At 45.6% G+C, this 18,758-nt stretch overlaps 10 protein-coding genes across 10 annotated transcripts; 4 read left to right on the forward strand and 6 right to left on the reverse strand.

Annotated features, from left to right (window-relative positions):
- Positions 1-590: 590 nt before the first annotated feature.
- METBIDRAFT_46807 (uncharacterized protein) lies at positions 591-1,283 on the forward strand (the record flags this gene model as incomplete). Its single annotated transcript, XM_018858082.1, has 1 exon — positions 591-1,283. One exon carries the CDS (start codon positions 591-593, stop codon positions 1,281-1,283), a length of 693 nt encoding a protein of 230 aa, XP_018709740.1.
- A 109-nt stretch (positions 1,284-1,392) lies between these two features.
- Positions 1,393-2,112, reverse strand: METBIDRAFT_13512 (uncharacterized protein; the record flags this gene model as incomplete). The annotated part of the gene is made up of 1 exon (XM_018854380.1): positions 1,393-2,112. The coding sequence occupies one exon, from the start codon at positions 2,110-2,112 to the stop codon at positions 1,393-1,395; it is 720 nt and encodes a 239-aa protein (XP_018709741.1).
- Positions 2,113-2,436: 324 nt separating this feature from the next.
- Positions 2,437-3,564, reverse strand: MUM2 (Mum2p; the record flags this gene model as incomplete). Its single annotated transcript, XM_018856289.1, has 1 exon — positions 2,437-3,564. A coding segment is annotated over one exon (935 nt), but the record flags the coding sequence as incomplete, so codon positions are not given.
- Positions 3,565-4,508: 944 nt separating this feature from the next.
- On the reverse strand, positions 4,509-5,003 carry METBIDRAFT_47026 (uncharacterized protein; the record flags this gene model as incomplete). Its single annotated transcript, XM_018858115.1, has 1 exon — positions 4,509-5,003. The coding sequence occupies one exon, from the start codon at positions 5,001-5,003 to the stop codon at positions 4,509-4,511; it is 495 nt and encodes a 164-aa protein (XP_018709743.1).
- Positions 5,004-6,005: 1,002 nt separating this feature from the next.
- Positions 6,006-8,465, forward strand: EST1 (Est1p). Its single transcript, XM_018856290.1, has one exon. It carries the CDS (start codon positions 6,066-6,068, stop codon positions 8,409-8,411), a length of 2,346 nt encoding a protein of 781 aa, XP_018709744.1. The 5' UTR covers positions 6,006-6,065; the 3' UTR covers positions 8,412-8,465.
- Positions 8,466-8,945: 480 nt separating this feature from the next.
- On the forward strand, positions 8,946-10,055 carry DES1 (Des1p; the record flags this gene model as incomplete). Its single annotated transcript, XM_018859121.1, has 1 exon — positions 8,946-10,055. The coding sequence occupies one exon, from the start codon at positions 8,946-8,948 to the stop codon at positions 10,053-10,055; it is 1,110 nt and encodes a 369-aa protein (XP_018709745.1).
- HTS1 (histidine--tRNA ligase) lies at positions 9,806-11,856 on the reverse strand. The gene has a single exon (XM_018856291.1). The coding sequence runs from the start codon at positions 11,821-11,823 to the stop codon at positions 10,225-10,227; it is 1,599 nt and encodes a 532-aa protein (XP_018709746.1). The 5' UTR covers positions 11,824-11,856; the 3' UTR covers positions 9,806-10,224.
- Positions 11,857-12,542: 686 nt separating this feature from the next.
- On the reverse strand, positions 12,543-13,892 carry METBIDRAFT_46876 (dioxygenase; the record flags this gene model as incomplete). The annotated part of the gene is made up of 1 exon (XM_018858095.1): positions 12,543-13,892. One exon carries the CDS (start codon positions 13,890-13,892, stop codon positions 12,543-12,545), a length of 1,350 nt encoding a protein of 449 aa, XP_018709747.1.
- Positions 13,893-14,881: 989 nt separating this feature from the next.
- Positions 14,882-16,323, reverse strand: METBIDRAFT_220238 (uncharacterized protein). The gene has a single exon (XM_018855132.1). It carries the CDS (start codon positions 16,038-16,040, stop codon positions 15,249-15,251), a length of 792 nt encoding a protein of 263 aa, XP_018709748.1. The 5' UTR covers positions 16,041-16,323; the 3' UTR covers positions 14,882-15,248.
- A 486-nt stretch (positions 16,324-16,809) lies between these two features.
- RVS167 (amphiphysin) lies at positions 16,810-18,711 on the forward strand. Its single transcript, XM_018856292.1, has one exon. It carries the CDS (start codon positions 17,037-17,039, stop codon positions 18,393-18,395), a length of 1,359 nt encoding a protein of 452 aa, XP_018709749.1. The 5' UTR covers positions 16,810-17,036; the 3' UTR covers positions 18,396-18,711.
- The last annotated feature ends 47 nt before the right edge of the window (positions 18,712-18,758 follow it).

Raw genomic sequence — 18,758 nt, forward strand, 5'->3', positions numbered from 1 at the left:
AACGCCTGTTGTACACGTGACCTGTCTCCGGTTCCATGAGTCCAGTATTCGTCTATATACCAGGAAAAATCAAGTAGCTTCGCACTGACAATTTCATACCCCAAGCGCTAAATCACAGTACTTTGCCACTTAGCTTATTGCATCAGAAACTACCACATGTGGAATATCACCATGATTCGCAAAGAGTTGCATTTCGGACCCCGAGTCTCATCAGCCGGAGAATTGCACACCAAAACCCCGATTCGTTCCGAACCCTGTTTTGCACCCTGTCTTTTGTAACCTCAAAAACAGTCAAACAAGGATGACAATAGAAATGACAATACAAAATTACAAAGCAAAATTACAAAAAAGAAATACAATAAATAAACACAACAAAAAAATAACAATGCGTGCTGCTTGTTCCAACTGGCTCGTCATTTGCAGCTCGCCGCACGGCCGCACTCTATCCCCGAGGCTTGTAGTGGATCTCCAGAATCCGCACTGGCTCCCTCCACATTATCCTCCCCCACAAAACACAAGTTATCACACCACTCAAATCTGGGATTCCAAAGCCATACCTATATTTGCGACCACAACCCTTTTTTAATCCCATGACTATATTGACAGATCCTTTTTTCAGGCCGTTGCTTGAGATCGTACAATCCTCGCGGAATGGAGTCGTTTATGGCGGTAAGATAAGGTTCTCCCATGCTTTAGTGATAAACTTACTATACCGCTCAGGCCCCTTGGTGCCCAGGCTAAAGCAGGTATTCAAGGCAACAAAAGACCACTCGGCTGTTTTGGCAGCTTTTGCAACCATATACAAAACCGTGGTCAACTTGTTAAAGAAGGAACAACTCCTAAGCCGCAGGCCCAGTTTTGTCAAGTTTGTTGCTGGGGCCGTGGCTGGATGGGTGGTGTATTCTCAACATTTTGGGTACTTCAACCCAGGAATAACTCACCAAATCACGCTCTACTGCTTTTCGCGAGTCTTGGTGGCTGCGTGCAAGATCTTTCTTGATCTTTATTTACAGTGTCGTCAGCCCATGTTCACTGTGAAAGGCGAAGCCAAAAACTACGCAGATTTGACTCCCAACCAATCAAAAAGGTACAAAGCAAAAGTATACAACAAGACCTGGAAATATTTTGCTGTGCTCACGTGGGCCCTTGTCATGTTTATATACGACTATCAGCCTGAATATTTGCAGTCTTCATTGAGGCATTCCATGGCATATATATACGATGTTGAGATGGACACATGGGCTTCCTGGAAAGAGTTCTTAGGAATCCACCGTCTTATATAGTTGGGTTTTCACCAGTATCCCCTAAATGAGAGTGACGCGCTCCCCCGACACGCGAAGGGGACACATCATCATACATTTTCTGTGAGGACCCGTCTTTCTCAAGTAATAATCAAGCAAACTTTCGTTTCACCAAAAAAGCGTGTACCGTGCTTTCAACAAAATCTAGCTCGCTGCTTGGCAATCTCAGCATTAAATCGATGTCTGCCCCATCTATCAGCATTTCACAGGATTGTTCAAAATCGCACACAGACATCATATTGACAGTCTCGGGGAAAGGTTCTTTCTTTTTCGAAATGTGGCTTTTGCTCAGAGGGTATTTTCTATAGTTTGAAATTTTAAGATTCCGACCTCTTCTTTTTGGCTTCTTTGCTGGTACACCTTGCCTAGCAGCTCTTTTCAGTACTATGACTCTGTTTCTAATCTGTTTCCGTTGGCTGGTAGTTTCTAAAGCGGTTTTGCCGTCCTCTAGGTTCTTTTTGGCGTTTGCCTCGCCAACTTTCAATTTGGCTGTGTACCTCAGAATACACCTAACAGACGAAATCTGCTCAATACATCTGAAACTCCTGTAACATCGAGCCCTTGGAACCTTATGATTATTGCGTGCACGATCATGATTCGTTTGAGTAACTGGCGTGCTTTCGTGTCGTCCAAAAAACAGTCGCAACTTTTGGAATAAGTGTGTTCTTTTTCTAGATCTCTTTCTTTGTGGTCTAGGATTGAATAACCGGGTCAAGGCTTTCGCAACAGAAAGAAACTCTTTGCGTCCCCAATTTTGGCAAAACTCCAAAAGGTACAAGAACTCTTCTGGTTTGAGAGGTCTTTGGTTCATTTTGGTGATGCTAAACCAAAAATTATATGGAATGTTTGCTCTCAAGCTTCTGAAGTGGCCTTTTTTAAAATTGTGAAATTGAATTCTTTTTCTTGTACGTCGCGTTTCATATATTTTCCATGAAGGGAACTTACGCCATGCACTTGTCTTCTCACATTGATCGAGAATTTGTTTTGACTTTTTTTTTATAAGATAATTATTTTTGATTCTTCAAATTGGTGAATAAATTCTAGTTTGGAAATATATGCCAATGGGGAGAATTCAACACTTCAGTCCTCCCATGTCCAACTTCTCTTTCAATAGCTTGTTTTCGTTTTTTAACAAGCCTAATTCAATGAGCAAACTCTGCTTATTACTGTAGCTTACCATGTTTAAAAGTGCTTCGTTCTCGTTTTGTAATACGGTGAACTTGTTTGTGATTCTGTGGGCAATATCTTGGGCATCAAAAGTCCCCTGATAGTCGACAGAAACGTCTTTAGTCATGACAGATCCCACAATAATAGCTTCAATTTTGGATTTCGTCTCCTTTAATTCTTGAGTTCTTTCATTCAAAGTACGGGTAAGATCTCTGAACAATTGTATGTAGTTCTTTGGAAGTCTGATTTGCTCGCCCTGTCTAGCTTCGTCCTCCGACACAGCAGATTCTTCTTCAAGGAACCTTAACTTTTCCTTCAAAGACTCGTTGAGCTGGCTTTTGAACATGAGTTCGGATTTCAACATCTCGATCGTCTCGCGTTCAGAATTTTCATAGGAGTTGTTGAAAGATTGCTTAGTAGTTTTTTCAACAGAGTTCTGATTATTTCCCTTTGTTTCTGAGGATGTGCATCTGTTATCAAAACTCGAAACACTGGCTACACTTGAGTTGTAGCTGGGAGTGCTCTGATTCATTGACAGCTGTTTCTTTCTTCCATAACTAGCCATAATCTGACCCGGCATATTTTGCCCATATGCACCGTATTGCTGAGAAGTAGGTAATGACTCTTTGGGGGTAGCTTTCATGGTACTGATACTGCTGTAGTCTACGTGCTTGAACTGTTTTGTATGGGCAGAAATTCCCTGGTTATTCTGTCTGGAGTTCGCGTCGAAGATCGAGTTGTTCATGAAACTAGGCAAGTGGATACCTTGATTTTCTGTTCTTGGTGAAGACACCATATTATTAATCATGGAAGGGGAAGAGTTAACTCCAGATGAGTTTGTGTTGTTTGAGCGTGAGTTCCAGATCCTGTTTTGAGCGATTGAAGTGGGTTGGTTGTGGTGGAATTGATAAGATTTCACGTGCAGACCGCCCTCGTAGCTTTGGGGAACCAAGGAAGACAGGTACGTCAATTCAGGATCAGTATCTTCGCTATTAACAGCTGTATACCCACTGGAATTGGTGGCGGCAATACTGCCTGAACTCATGGGGTTGAATGAAATGTTAAGGCCTGGTTGATTATTACCAGATGCGTCCATCGTAAAGGGTTTTGAGGTGGGCGGGTTTTTCAGAAGGGATCAAGGCAAATGAATGACAGTCTAGGTCCTGCGAGAGAATTATGCTCAGGAAAAAAGTGTTACAAATCGCATGAGTGTCTGTCTTATCGGACGGAATTTATACACCGCCAAGGGTGCGGTACGGATTTGCAGCCAAATGCTTTAAAAGGAGTCCTCCCGCATTAAAGGAGCAAGAGCGCGTGTGGATGGGGCTGGCCGTTGCCATGTAGGAGAGAACGCGACTTGCATGTAAATGCATTTTGCTCCAGATTTGAGGAAACTCTGATGGGGCATAATTTCATGGCTTTCCGAATTGGTGTTTGTTCATTTGGTGCAGTGCGCTTAAGTTTTAAAAAAGCATATCTTATTGTTCAATGATGAAGTATGCTTGGGTCGATTTTGTAGTGACCATCTTCTCTAGAGGCATCTCTGGTGGAACTCGCTTAACCGAAAATAAGTTTGAGATGCCTTTGGGTCAATTCTTTGGATCGTCTCTCAGGCTCCCATCCCCAGGCTACTCTCTTCAGGGTTACCTCTTCAGCGTCATTTCCTCAGAGTCATTTCTTCGGGCTCATCTAGCTATGCTCACTTCTCTGCAAATTTCTTCGCGGTAGTATGCTACTTCAAACTTTGTAGTCATGATACCAGGTGTGAAAAATTGGTTTTTGCTGGTATTGCAGACACCCGCTGTTTTCTTGGTGGACATGACTCCAGTGCCCGGTGTTCAAAATTAGCCGTTCATTGATTCCATATTCGAAATATCAGGGGTAATTTTAGCAAATAGTTCATTGCTGCATTTACCGTCGGTTTCCAGAAGTCGATGTGCACCAGCCCAAGGCCTGAGAAAAGAGACTCTCATAGACTATTTTGAGTTGACCCAGAGGATTTCCCTAGAGCGCTTCCAGAGACTTCACACGCTGCCTCCTTCAGAAACCAAAGTGGGCATTTCCCGAGGCTCCCCCTGAACCACCCCCTAACATCTGCCGAAGAAGCTGCCCGTTCGGATTGGCCAACACCTGTTGTGGAAGCTTAAGGATGCGGTCCTCCAAATTCCGCCCCACCGAGAACTCTAGTAACACGTCTGTGAAATGATTGCAATTATTGTCAAACAAGTCGTAAGCTGGCGCGTTATACTTCCCCTCGTCGTGGTCCCGTAGATCCTGTAGAAAATCATGGAACGTGTCCTGGTCTATCAGCGTGGTACCCATATCCAAGACCTCGATCGGCGTGCCGTACTTTGTGGTGCCAGGCTTCGTACATACTTGAATGCCTTGGTCTATATAAAACTCCTGGCCATAGATCACTGCGGACGTGTGGTAAATGGCATCAATTTTACTACCTAGCACGATTGGCGAATATACGGCTGCAAGTCCGTGGGAGAGGTCGTAGACATATACCTTGACCGGGAACTCCTCGTCCATCTTATCGTGTCGATCAGAACTTTGGGCTTGCCTAACAACAGTGTCGATTTTCGACCCGACATGTAACTCGCGGATTCTCCTCTTTTTATGTCGTCTGTTATTTTTGCCACTCGCACACAAAGGCCAGGGCCAGACGTCAGTCGCTCGCCTTGATATTCGTCACTCCTAGCGCCACCTGAATTCAAGCCCGCGCACCGTAGACATCAGATGGCATTGAACCAGATGGACTGGGGAATACAACACAAGAGATACCTTAAAAAAATTATTAGTAGAGAGAAAGCAGACATGATAAGGAAACGAGAGATGAAAAATGCAACGCATGAAAATTTAACATGCAAAACGCAAATATCATCGGGCCTCGACAGAAAGCATTTCGATGTTCTTCTACTTCACTAAAACAATGGTCTTTAGAGCACGAATGCTTTTCAGCTCAGCTCTATACATGCTCTCGGCTCGCATTGTTTTAGGCTTTCCCAGATTTTTTCCGTGCGCTTGGTGGTTTTTGCATTTCTGTACACTCATAAATCAGCGTGAAGAAAATTCTTTGGGCACACTCTACCGCCAACCAAAACTGTACTCCTATGATGGCCCATTTTTGCTAACCTGGAATTGAAACAAACTGATACAACCCAAACGCATATAATGATTCTGCAAGCCACCCAAAATGAAATTTCCAATCACAAGCTCCAGCTCGGCAGTTTTCTCGCTTCCAAGTTCATCGATCAATCTTTGATTCTTGGATTCACCACGGTGATTCAGAGCAAATTCCACAAATGGATCGTCGCCGATGTGAAAGGATTCCATCAGTTATTTGTGGAGTCCGAAGACGCCAAGCAAGTCGACATTTCCCACTGCAACCTGATTGACCTTTTGAGGATCTTGTGGAGCGACTTTCACCATCCAATCGTAAAGCTGTACCAGAGACAGCATGCCGAATTGTACAATTTGCTGCTCCAATCTTTGAAAAGTGGCAAGAAAAAGTTCAAGAGCGTGGAAATGAGAAAATTAAACGAGCTGTTCGACAAATATGTGAAAGCAGTCAAACTTTTTTACACCAACGTGATGTCCGACCTCGGCACTACGTATGCAAATCCATTAATCCCTCAGAAATACTTACAGGAGTTCGACATTGTGGTCCCCACAGCAAAGAACGAAACTCTGTACGAATCGTTTCATTCAACCCTCTCTTACATCACCTTCTTGTGTCTTGTTGGCTTAGGAAATGTGTCCAGGAACTCGGCTCAGATTCGCTTATCGTATGTCCAGCCATGCAAGTCTGTCAATGCACACTATAAGCACATTCAAAAACTGAACGATGACAAGTCCAAAGGCAAGTCTCTCTACATTTTCCCCTTGCTCTGCTACTCGAAATGTATTGGCTTGCTTCCAACAATGCACGAGCCGTACAATCACATTGGTGTGATCTACAACTCCTTGGGACAAAAGTTCAGTGCCGTGCTCTGGTTTTTGCGCTCCCAATTTACTCGTGATCTCTCTTTTGCTGTGGGAAAACGCAATTTGGTTTCAGCTTTCACCAAACCGTGGTTGGAGGAGGCATACGACCAAGCAATTCGCAAATCCCCTCAATCAATAGAGCCAGCAGATGTCAACAACATCTTACTACGCATCATCGCAGAATATTTTTACCCCAGTGCCTTCAGAAAGCGTTTGTATATGGAAAAGGCCGAGTCTGATTTTCTCAACATCGTTTTCTCGGAGCCTTACTACGAGAGGTACGTTAAAAACACCAACATGATTGCTGAGCACTTGACTGTCTTCATTTGTTTTTATGAGTTGGCTGTCCAGTCGCAACAGCCCTCCAATCCTGAAAAATTCGGAGGGTTTGTCTGTCGTTATATCACGGCTTATCTCACCACATTGAAACCTCAGTCCTTCGGCCCCTCAAATGCTGAGATCCCTCTCAAAAATATTAGATTAATCTTGGCTTTCTTTAGAAAAAGCCAGATTATAAAGTCATGTGGTCAAAAATTTCTCAGCAGCTTGGTAGATGCTTTCAATGCTCTTCAGGACTTTGACGAAGAGCTGAGGAGTAAGACAATCGATGCATTTGTGGATGGTAAGGCACCTATCAGAAGTCATTATTTCTCTGAGGATATACACTTCAAAGACTTCACACCAATCGGCTGTCAATTCAAAGATTTCGACGATAGCCACTTGTTTCTGAGCGGAAATGTTCATCTCCTTTTCGGTTCCTCCTTCTACGAAGACGACCAAGGCATGACTGAACTTCTTGACAATGAAGCCGTTCTCCGCATAAACAAGGTGGTCGAGCTTGCTTCAGGGGACAAGTGCTACCGTGATAAGGTGGTTGCTGCCGAATGCTTGCGCTCTGAGAACATTTTGCGTTTACAAGCAAGCGTTGTCTTGGCAAGAAGGATTTTTGGTTCGCGAATTCACTTGGACTCCGAAAGAGAACGGTTTGAAGTGGAAAAGCTTCACGTCCCAAAAACCCAACAAAGTGACTATGCACCAGCTCGTCCCAAAAAGAATAAGAACAAGCAAGCGGAGCGTTCGAAGCAGCCGGTCAAGTCTGATTCGTTGAAAACAGCTGACCAGCGCTCTCTGCTTCCTACCCTGAGTGAACAAGAAACTGACAAGCCATCTTTCAAAGCACTTCCTTCTTCAATGGGAGAGATTGAGCTGATGATTCTTGGACACGCGCCCAAGTTGATAACTAAGCGTCAAGAACTGGAGACCGATGTCGGACTAGCTGACATGGTGTCAGCAATTGTGAGTGAGGACGAGACAAGAGAGAACTCGACCGCGGCTGGAGATGGCACTCAGAACGCCACAAACGAGGCCATTTCCAAATCAACTGAAAGTTCGCGTGTTGGCTCAAACCGTTTGTTGAACCACACGCAGTTCGTCTATCCTGATAGTCGCCAAGGCTTGCAACAACCTAGCCAACAATCAGTTCACCTGGAAGATTCCTCGCAAGCAGCGACTTTTGATAGGGCCGCCTACCAAAATTCTCAGATGGGATATGCACAACAGTTCCATGCTTCGCAAGAGAACCTGGCTGCTCAGTCTCCATTCATGCAGCAGTATTCACAATACTACATGGGATTCAACGCGGGTCAGCTTCCCCCTGTCGCCTCATATACCGGGAATATTCCTCCATCCACCGCATTTCATTCTATGCCCTTGCCTCAGCAAAATGGAGCCTTCTATCCTGGAATCCCTCCATTCCAGTCCTCGCAGCCTATGGCACCTACTCCAGCCAACTCCTACGGAATGTTTGCACCGCCGCACTATATGATTGCGCAATACCCGCCCAACATGCCTCCGCAATACCCACCTAATATGCCCTCGCAAGATGATCAGAAAAAAGATAAGCCCTCTACGCAGGGTGCGTACTCTATGTACCCCCAATACTTCAACCAATGATGAATTCACTGCGAGGTGCACGTGATCATGTGTCTGCATCTCTCATGATGAATGAATTGGGTATTGTACGTGCATACTCGCGACCAAACTAAATATGGGCATTGAACCGAGGGCTGTGTCGCGAATATATTGGACGCGTGCAAAAAATGTGGTACACATCAGTGACATTTGGGGAGGATAAAATGACAGACTTTTCGGCCTATCTTACATGAACATGTATACATGCAGTGGAAGAATAGAAGAGAAATCTAGATGAAGTATCTTGAGGCCGATGACTAAGTTAATGTGTTTCGGTTTGATTTGGGCAACATTGTGATATTATCAGAGCGATGATGGTTCCTGCATCATGCCGCGAATCGTTTGGTGAGAAGCGCCCTGTCGTACCCAGAGAGAAAAAAGGCCCATCGATCTGCAGTGGACTGATTTCTTTACGTCAGCAGATGCTCTGCTGTTTCCGATAAATATACACCTTCTTTACATTAAAGCTCACCCTGGTTAATCTCAGGACGGTGCTTTTTTCATAAATTCCATTTCATGGGCGAAATTACTCATCGTGTCTCCAACGAGACTTTCAAGGTCGTCACGCCTCCAGCTGACGCACCGATTGAGATTCTTAATGAATTTTACTGGACCAACGAATCCGAGCCCCACACGAAAAGACGAAAAGCTATCATTGCAAAGTACCCACAAGTTTCCCAATTGACAGGATATGAGCCCAAAACGAAATGGATAGTGGCACTAGTTGTGGCACTCCAGTTTGCTGTTGCCCATCACCTTAGAAACCTGAGTCCACTTTCGTTCAAGTTCATTGCATTGGCTTATGTCATCGGTGCCACGGCAAATCAGGCTATCTTTCTTGCAATTCACGAATTATCACATAATCTTCTCTTTAAGAAGCCGTTGCATAACAAGATGTTCGCGGTGTTCACCAACTCGCCCATCGGAATTCCATACTCTGCTTCATTCCAGCCATATCATCAGTTGCATCACAAGTTCCTTGGCGATGAGTACTTGGACACAGATTTGCCAACCCGTGTTGAGGCCATAGTGCTACTGAACGTGTTGGGGAAAGTTTTCTTTGCCACTTTCCAGATTCTCTTCTACGCGTTGCGCCCAATGTTCATCACACAGATCAAATTCACATACATTCACCTCTTGAACATCGTTTTCCAAATAGCAGTGGACGTTGTCATGATCAAAAACTGGGGTGTCAATTCGCTTCTTTATTTCATTATGTCGTCGTTCCTTGCCGGCTCGTTGCACCCTTGTGCCGGTCACTTTATTGCCGAACATTACGTGCTGAACAAGAATAATGTGCCAAGACACACACCTGTGAATGGCATCACGGTCAGCAAAGATTTACTTCCGGAAGAAACTTACTCCTACTACGGCTCCCTAAATCTTTTGACCTGGAATGTAGGGTATCACAATGAGCATCATGATTTCCCGTATATCGCATGGACAAAATTGCCTGAGCTCAGGCGCATTGCCAAAGAGTTCTATGATCCCTTGCCTCAGATTGACTCTTGGTGCGGCGTATTGTGGCACTTTTGTTCGAATGATATCAACACTCTCTGGTGCAGAGTCAAGCGGGCAGGAAGCATCAAGGAGGGCCTGAAAATTGGTGGGCTAGACGTAAACTAAAGATGAAGCTGACAAACGATCCATTGCCATACCGGGGCCTCAAGAATCGTACATATATTTGTCATCAATATTAGAGATGAGATCATCGTAATAGTAATGATCGCTGCTACATATAACAAAATGCAGTTCGCCGTTTGCTTTCTATAAACATGACTTAGTAAATGTCTGATCACAAGTTCTTCACCATCTTAGTGACCGCACCCAATCCGTCTTCATCATACGCAGCCAACTTCTCCTTGACGTACTCAAGGAAAGATTCGCTGTCCACCAACTCACCTTCGTTCGTGTCATCACCTTGACCCAAGACCTTGACCCTCACTTTGCCAGCAGGATACTCCTCCTTGCCCAAAATGACAGCAAGCTTAGCACCAGCCTTCTCGGCAGCATCGAATTGCTTTCTAGGGTTGGCTTTGGCTTTGTAGAGGTACTCGGCGTTGATGCCCGCACTCCAAATCTGTTTGGTAACGGCCATTCTTTCCTTCAAAAACCCTGTCCATCCCTCTCCACCACCAAAGGCCATGACGTATACGTCCGTGTGGGTTGGGGAAAGAGTCTCCCATTGCTTAGCAGCTCTGGCTTTAATGATAGAGAAGATTCTCTCCACACCAAACGAGATACCGACACAGGGAATTGATTTGCCATTGGAAAACATGCCCACCAAATTATCGTAACGACCACCAGCAGCAATAGAGCCAACGCCCACGTACTCACTGGCATCCTCGACTTCCTTTTCCTTCGAGTCCTTCTTTGAACGTGCCTTCAACTCCTCGGCATTCGTGGGTGGTGCTGACGCAGAAGTGACGGCCTCATAGATCAAACCGGTATAGTAGTCCAAGCCTCTAGCAAGAGACAAGTCGAAGGACAAGTGATTTTCAATGCCCAAGGCCTCAACATAATCAGCCAATTGTGCCATCTCAACAATTCCCTGCTGAGCACATTCGTTTTGAGCCAAAAGTGGCGCACTTTGCAAGTAACTCAAGGTCTCACGGATGCTTCCAGAGACCTTGACGAACTCGCCGATTCTGTCGGCAACCTCCTCCAGCTGGCCCTTCTCCACGGTCATTTCTTTTTTGACGACCTCCCATGGCAGTTTGTCCAACTTGTCAACCGCAGATGAGATTTTTCTGACGTCTTCTTCCTTAACACCGCAGGCCTGGAAAATACCATCCAAGATCTTACGGTGGTTCAACTTCACCTTGAAATCGTTTATGCCCAAAGACGTCAATCCTTCGCAGGTGATGGCCAAGATCTCGGAGTCGGGAATCATGGTTTCGTAGTTTCCGGCAATGTCGAAATCACATTGGTAGAATTCTCTCATTCTACCCTTGGTCATGGCTGGCTGGTCTCTTCTGTACACCTTAGCAATATGGTATCTCTTGATAGACGAGATACTGTTACATGCCACAAATCTGGCGAAAGGAACGGTCAAGTCGTAGCGCAACGAAGTCAACTCTCCACCTTGGTCCTCCAAGTTGTAAATCAACTTGGAGTCCTCACCGTACTTTCCAGTCAAAATCTCGCGGAGTTCAAAAACAGGAGTATCGATTGTGACACCTCCGTGTCTTTTGAACAATGAGCTCAAAGTGCCAAACACTTCCTCTCTCAAAACCATATCCTTGTCGGACCAGTCCTTAGTGCCCTTTGGGGTCTTCAAGAGAAACTGTGACTCATTCTTTTTTGATTTCTTCAGTTGCTTTTGATTTCCAGCAGCTTTTTGAGACGCGCCAGCGGCAGCTGCCTTGGCAACAGCCGGACTTTCAGTGGACATTTTGTGTAAGTTCAACGGCTTTCGAGAGAACAATCTGAACATGCACCTCCTGAGGCCAGAAATTTTCTTCCCGTGCATAACTTCACCCGTGGTGTACGGGTCTTAATGTGACGAAGACATTAAAGATGGGGAAGGATAATCAAATAGAGCAAGCCCTAGGGGGTTTTTTTTTGGCTACTCTCTTGTGTGCTCTTTTCGCGATAAGACTTAGCTCAATTCAACTGGATCTTCTTTCAAGTCAGGTTTGTTGATTTTAAACGTGAAAATCAATCAAGGTGAATTCGCATCGTGAGAGCATATTTTGTAATATTAAAAAACATTCTTTCCCCAAGATAGATTTCACCTTACCCTTCTTCTACTTAGACATAAGTGAAGTGTTCAAAGAATACCACGTCCCTATCAAGACTGGTAAACCACAGTTGCTTTAGTTCTATCTTGGATTAATTTGTTGTTCTGGCACGAAAGTCCCATTGCATTTTCTACTTGTTCTCAGTTGATCTGTATGTTCCTTACCGGTGATATTGATTTCACAACCCGAATAGATAGATATAAAAAACCAAAAAAAAAAAAAAACCATTCTGTATTTCGTTTCCCATCATCAATGATCATAAACTGCGTCATAATTTCCCAAGCCATCACAAGTCAGAGCATGTGCTCACGACTCCAAACAAACTAGTTTACCTTGAGGTAGCGCCTGTGCCTTGTCTAAGCCTCGAAACTCAGTCCTCATTGAGACCATTCGGTTTTGAGTAATTTAACCGCATGACACCGTCACTGAGAATCCGTTTGCCCCAGTTGCCCGCAGCAGGATCTCCAGTTTCATCCCTACATTGTTTCAAGAAGGGGAGCAAGGAGGTACCGCCTGTGCCCTTTTCCTCTCCGTCATTAAGTTTCTTCTTTGCCAAGCCAGATCTCATTGTCAGCAGCGATCCGAGCTTGGGGGCCTTCTTTGCTTGGAGAACCACGTAGCGCGTGACGATTTGTATGTGCTTGTCTCTGAACAGTTTTGTCATCGCTAAACAGGCATCATAACTCAAGCTGAGTTCTCCATTGTCGGGATGAGCCGACACCGTCTGCCTGATCTTGGAACCCGAATCTATGGCCTCCAAAAACTCCCGGTGCTTCCGTGGCATGTAGTTTCTCATTTCCATGAGATAGGAGTTGGCCGCCTTTGCGGGCTCTGCCTTGCTCTCCGAATGCGGCGCAGGACGCTCACCAGTTGAGTGATGGTTGATACTAAGCAAAGAGTCGAGGAACTGGATCAAAGTAGACTGGGCATTCGAGCCACCAGCATACGCTCTGGGGCTGGTCTCATTCCCATATAAAACACCGTCTTTGTTGAGACCGACATCAGCCATGTTCTTCCAACCGGCTAAAAATGGCCTGATCCGGAAATAGAACACGTGCGGATCGCACATCTCCTCCATTTGCATCAACACAGAGCCCAAATGGTCGATAGCCAGGGCCAAGTTTTGTAGAGACGTAGTCAACGCCGGGATGTTTCCGTTCTCAGCATGTTCCAAGGCCTGCTTACCGAATTTGATGGCACGGCCACCTTTATATTCAAAGAAAACACTTACAAGATAGAACCAGGATTCGTCCATGGCCCCTGTGAATGTGTTGATCGTGGCGATATTGTCCAAGTCCATTTCCTGGTCTTCTTCTCCCGCGGGAGTAGGGAAAATCTCTTTGTAATTCCAGAGGCACAAGGTGGCGTAGGTGGCAAGAGGAGGGAGTCCCAAGGTCTCACTCACATGGACTAAAGGAGCGGCGATTTGCTCTGGAATTCTGCTGCTGGGCTCACTTGTGCCCCATACGTAGGCATGCGCCAAGAAGCCCAAGACCTGGTATGCCCGTCTGATTTGAGGAACGTTCTCCAAGTGGTCAGGGGACAAAACGGGCATTTTATCAACGAGCCCTCTAACGCGTTTGGTCAAGAGCAAGGCAGGCAAATTGGCCACCAAGTCTTCCCAAGGCTTGTAGTACGCTTGAGGCAAGCACGTCACGGGGAACTCGGAGGGGAGAAACCCCGTTTTTTCGCTGACATCGAAAGACAGAATGTCGAGCATTTTTGCGAGTTCAATAAAGTCGGGCGCCCTGCTGCTGGGTATTTATGAGGCTGGACTACGGAATAGCTGGCAGTTAGAAAGTGCCCCAAATTCGTAGCACTGGCGCCAATATGTCAGCGGGTCACGTGATGCCGCGCCTGAGATCAGCTAATTTTTTTCGTTCATGCGGGCCGCACTCGGGCGAGGCCTAACTGCTGATACCCTGAGATTGCAATAGTCTCCCAAACCATAACGAATAGAGCTAGGCCCACTCATTTATGCAAGGAAAAATTGCTTTTGCCTGGCTGGAAAGAGTTTCGGAGAGGGAACCCACTTTTGTGCCTGGATCCTCGCTTGTCGCTTTCATTCACTAAACCCGAGAAACATCTAGCCCCGAGCTGGGTACAGGTCGCCGCTAGTCCGGGAAATTCCATCTCAAATGACGTAGCTTCGTGAGAGATGGAGCACCGTGCTACCCCTCAATTTTCTCATTTCTGGCCCAATCTCGGGCACCATTTTCACTTCCATCAACACGCTCTACATGGTGATTGAAATGCTTCCATTGACTTAATGTGTTCGCAAGTTTCTCGATGGATGTACAAGCTCGTGGGAAATACGTGTGTGCAATATACCTCGTGGCCATGTACAGTATATTGTTTTATCTGATGTTACGAACACCGACCGCTGTTGGAAAACCCCAAACTCCTGTGTTTGATTTTTATTATTTGGGCTTATTGTTACCCTAAAGCGGTTGTATAGAAGTGTAGTGGGTCATTTTTGTATTTTTTTTGCTGTCTTGTTATCGTACTCTTCCCGCCTTCTCTTTCTGGTGGTCTCATGTCCACTTCTCTTGACTCGGACTGCTATACGACGATACGTACTCCTACTTGTTGCCTAGCTTACAAAGCCTCCACCCCTTGAATTCTGACTGTTCACTGACTCTATACGAGTGTAGAGGTTTTCGTCAGACAGTTCTTGTCAGATGGGTACGCCTTTTGATCGAGACCATATATTACCCAGACCCAATAATACGTGAAATGACTTTTGTTGTGTATATTCTCTGCATTATCACGTCCAATCGCAAAGGCCACTCAAGAAAAATTCTCTTGCACTTCTAGTATTTTAGCCAAGTGTCTGATTTGTGATACGAGACTACTATAAGACCTGGAGGCAAACGACAGGACTGGAGCCACTACAATCAGAGAATTCTCCGTTAGATTCTCATTCAGCCTATTAACTCTGCATACTGCTCTAACCATTCTGAATACTCTGTAAGCATTTTACATACTGAACAAAAAACCATGAGAAATTCTGATTTTACTTTCAACTTTCGCAAAAGTCATCACAGCCCGGTAACGAACCATATCAGTACATCATTTAGCATAAGTGGGGTCGTCTTTTCCGACCCCACATAGACTTCAAGTCCAGGAATGTGGGCGGGGGCAACATGTCAGTAGCATTATTCAGAGGTCCAGCTGCACTCGCAGAAGTTTTTGGTGCTGGTACTCCTGCAATATCATCATCTTCCAATTCTCCCACTTCATTGATTTTGTCGTCTTTTGAACTGGGCCTTGTTCGTGAATCTGCTGGTGGGGCAGAGGTTGCCCTACCGCTAGGGGCTTTTTGTGCCTTGGAATCATCCTGAAAAACAGGCTTTGGCTTCCTTGGCAATGGCCAAAGATGGATGAAAAACCCCTTGGTCTCCTCGGACACTGCCAGCGGATCAGCCTCAGCCTCAGTTCTCTGATCGACTTTGAAGCTGGAAAACAACCTCTCAGGAACAGTGGAAATGCAATCGAGCACTTGTTTCAAATCAAAGCCCGAAATGCAGTTGTATATTGCTGTCTCGGTAGTTTGTGCTTGGATCGGCACATAGTTGAGGCCCGTGAATAATTTGAGTGCCTTCAAAGACACCCAATTGGTGATCAGACAAGTTTCTGACAGGCCCTGGAGATTGCGTTTTCTTAAGAGCAGAGCCTTCAAATCCCGGGCCACTTCCGTTGGATGGAGAAGCCAAATCAAAGAAATAATGGTTGCGTGCGATAATTCGTCTACAGTCTCCAAATAGAACTCAGATACGAATTGAGCCGTGTGTATGGCCTCGAGGTATTTTCGAAGCACAAACACAAGCATGTGGAACATGAGTTGAAAATCAAGAGGGAAATTCATTTTTTGGCGACTTGGACCCAAGAGTTTGTGAATGGAACAGAACTGATGTGGAAGAAGGGTATATCATGGGTGCAACTTTGGGCGCAAAATGCGGGCAGGTTGTTGAAGGGCGAGAACCACGCCGCAGCATGAAAAGGCTTTTTGCTCGCTCGAAAAATGACGAGGACAAAATGAGAGGTATGGACTCGGACTTTAATGTATCCCAGTTGCTGTTGTTTTGATCCAGTTTTGAAATTTACAAGCTGGCAAGGCAATTGCTTGAGTCTCCAAATAGCCTCGTCGAGAAGTTATTGAGTTGCGGCAAAAATCAGCAGAATCGAAGAATTGAAGAGTTCCAGACCCGCGATCTGAAAGAACAGTGCTGTAGAAAACAGAATGAGCAAGAATTAATTGAAAAAGGTTAACTACTGGTATTCCTGCTAAGAGGCTAAAGTGATCTGCAGCCTGACGGGCTTAGTATTATATGACAATATGCGAATTGGCTTCCCAACATGTAGATATATCACATACTGCACATCACCGCAACGAAGAAGGCCTATTTGATGTGCCACCCATTCAACTAGATTATGAGAGCATGGATTTTGAAGATGGCTGAAGCGATCCTAGAACAGCAGAGCCTAGATCGAAACATGCCTGTTAAGCACCTTGGCTGGATGGGGATTCAGGACTGTAAATTCTGAGGTGCCGCGAGAAAAGGGCGCGCAGTCATGGTAAAGGGGCTACATACAGGACACGGAGACCAGGGCGAAGTTCGAGGTTCCCGACACCCACCCGTTTCCTCTTTAGGTTCAAACCCCGGCAAATTGAAGTACGCATAGAACTTCTATTACTTGTGTGAAAGTGAAATCTCTCATCAAGAGACAGACCCAGAAACGCGCAATTGAAGTTCGCGCATCTCTTTTTCGCTTGCCGTGCTTCCGATTCTCAGCGGTCTCTCCTACTTCTGATTCTTTATCTACTTTCGTAAACGTATAAGAATACTGGGAAAAGAAAACCATGTCGTTCAAAGGGTTGAAAAAAACGCTTGTGAGAGCGCCGCAGTCTCTTCGCCAGAAAATGAACATGGGTGAAATTACCCAAGATCCCGTGTACATGGATGCTGAAAGGCGTTTCAAGGAGTTGGAGATCGAAACGAAGAAACTCAGCGACGAGTCCAAGCGGTATTTTACTGCTGTCAACGGTATGTTGGACTTCCAGATCGACTTTTCGAAGGCAATCGAGGAGATCTACAAGCCCATCAGTGGCCGTTTGTCGGATCCAAATGCCACTGTTCCTGAGGACAACCCCGAAGGTATCAAGGCGGCAGAGCAATATCGAGAAGTAGTGAAGGAATTGAAAGAAACATTGAAGCCGGACTTGGAGTTGATTGACAAGCGAATTGTGCAGCCGGCCCAGGAATTGTTGAAGGTGATCAATGCCATCCGCAAGATGGCAACCAAGAGAGACCACAAGCAGGTGGATTTGGACAGACACAAGAGATCGTACAAGAAATACGAGGAGAAGAAGGAGAGAACTGCCAAGGACGAAGAGAAGATGTACAATGCCGAGGCTGAGGTGACAATTGCCCAGGAAGAATACGACTACTACAATGAGATGTTGAAGCAAGAACTACCAATTTTGTTCCAGATGCAGCGCGAGCTCATCAAGCCATTGTTCGAGTCATTCTACTACATGCAATTGAACATTTTCTACACGTTATACTTCCGCATGGAGGAATTGAAGATTCCTTACTTTGACTTGAATCTGGACATTGTCGAAGCATACCACGCCAAGAAAGGAAATATCGAGGAGCAGGCCGACGCCATCGGGATCACCCATTTCAAAGTGGGCCATGCAAAAAGTAAATTGGAGGCCACCAAGAGAAGACACCAGATGATGAATGGTGGTTCTGCATCACCAACTGCTGCAAGTTCTGCCGGAACGCTTCCTCCTTACTCTCCTGGCCAAAACCAGTACGGTCAATTCGGAACTGGAAATGAGAAGCAGGGATACCAATCAGCGACGCAAACGCCCAGTAGCACGGGGGGTTACCAAACATACCCCTCACCGGGCCAGCAGCAAACACAACCACAGTATTCTGCACCCGCAACGCTGTACAGCCCTGCTGCAGCAAGCCCACCCGTCTACAATGCCTCACCTGTTCCCCCTGCTACACCTATGGGAGCTCCCGCTGTTGCAGAGACATGCACAGCTTTGTACGACTACACAGCCCAGGCCCAAGGTGACTTGACATTCACTGCCGGGGCTGTGATACAGGTAGTCGAGAAGGGAGATGCCAATGCCTGGTGGAAAGGAACTTACAATGGACAGACTGGTGCCTTTCCCGGAAATTACGTGCAGTTGAATCCTCAGTGAGCTCCCTGGTTGGGTCTCATGAAACATCGAGTGGCACCCTGAATACTTGAACAGAGAATCAATTTTGTATGTGTAGACTAGACTGTCGTTGTAAATCATGAAAAAACTTAGATATCGCAGAAAGGTAAAATGCTATCGATTGGTCGAGAAAGACAATGCTGCCAAGACAGCCTATACTGCACGAGTAGAGGGCAACGAACTGAATAACTCCATCACATCGCTCGCAACCAAGAGAAGCATCTTTCATGCAGAACGTTCTAACGAGGATTATAGCAGAGTGGCAAGCAACCCAAGAAAAATAATATATTATCTCCACTTCTCGAAAAATATTGAATAGTAAAAGAGAGAATGAGATCCTAGGAA

This window comes from Metschnikowia bicuspidata (genome assembly GCF_001664035.1).
Source record: "Metschnikowia bicuspidata var. bicuspidata NRRL YB-4993 chromosome Unknown METBIscaffold_7, whole genome shotgun sequence".
NCBI lineage: Eukaryota > Fungi > Ascomycota > Pichiomycetes > Serinales > Metschnikowiaceae > Metschnikowia > Metschnikowia bicuspidata.

Excerpts from the sequence above, each read along its gene's own strand:
- HTS1 (XM_018856291.1), bottom strand. The coding sequence starts at position 11,823 with ATGTCCACTGAAAGTCCGGCTGTTGCCAAGGCAGCTGCCGCTGGCGCG.
- EST1 (XM_018856290.1), top strand. The coding sequence starts at position 6,066 with ATGTCCGACCTCGGCACTACGTATGCAAATCCATTAATCCCTCAGAAA.
- METBIDRAFT_220238 (XM_018855132.1), bottom strand. The coding sequence starts at position 16,040 with ATGAATTTCCCTCTTGATTTTCAACTCATGTTCCACATGCTTGTGTTT.
- RVS167 (XM_018856292.1), top strand. The coding sequence starts at position 17,037 with ATGTCGTTCAAAGGGTTGAAAAAAACGCTTGTGAGAGCGCCGCAGTCT.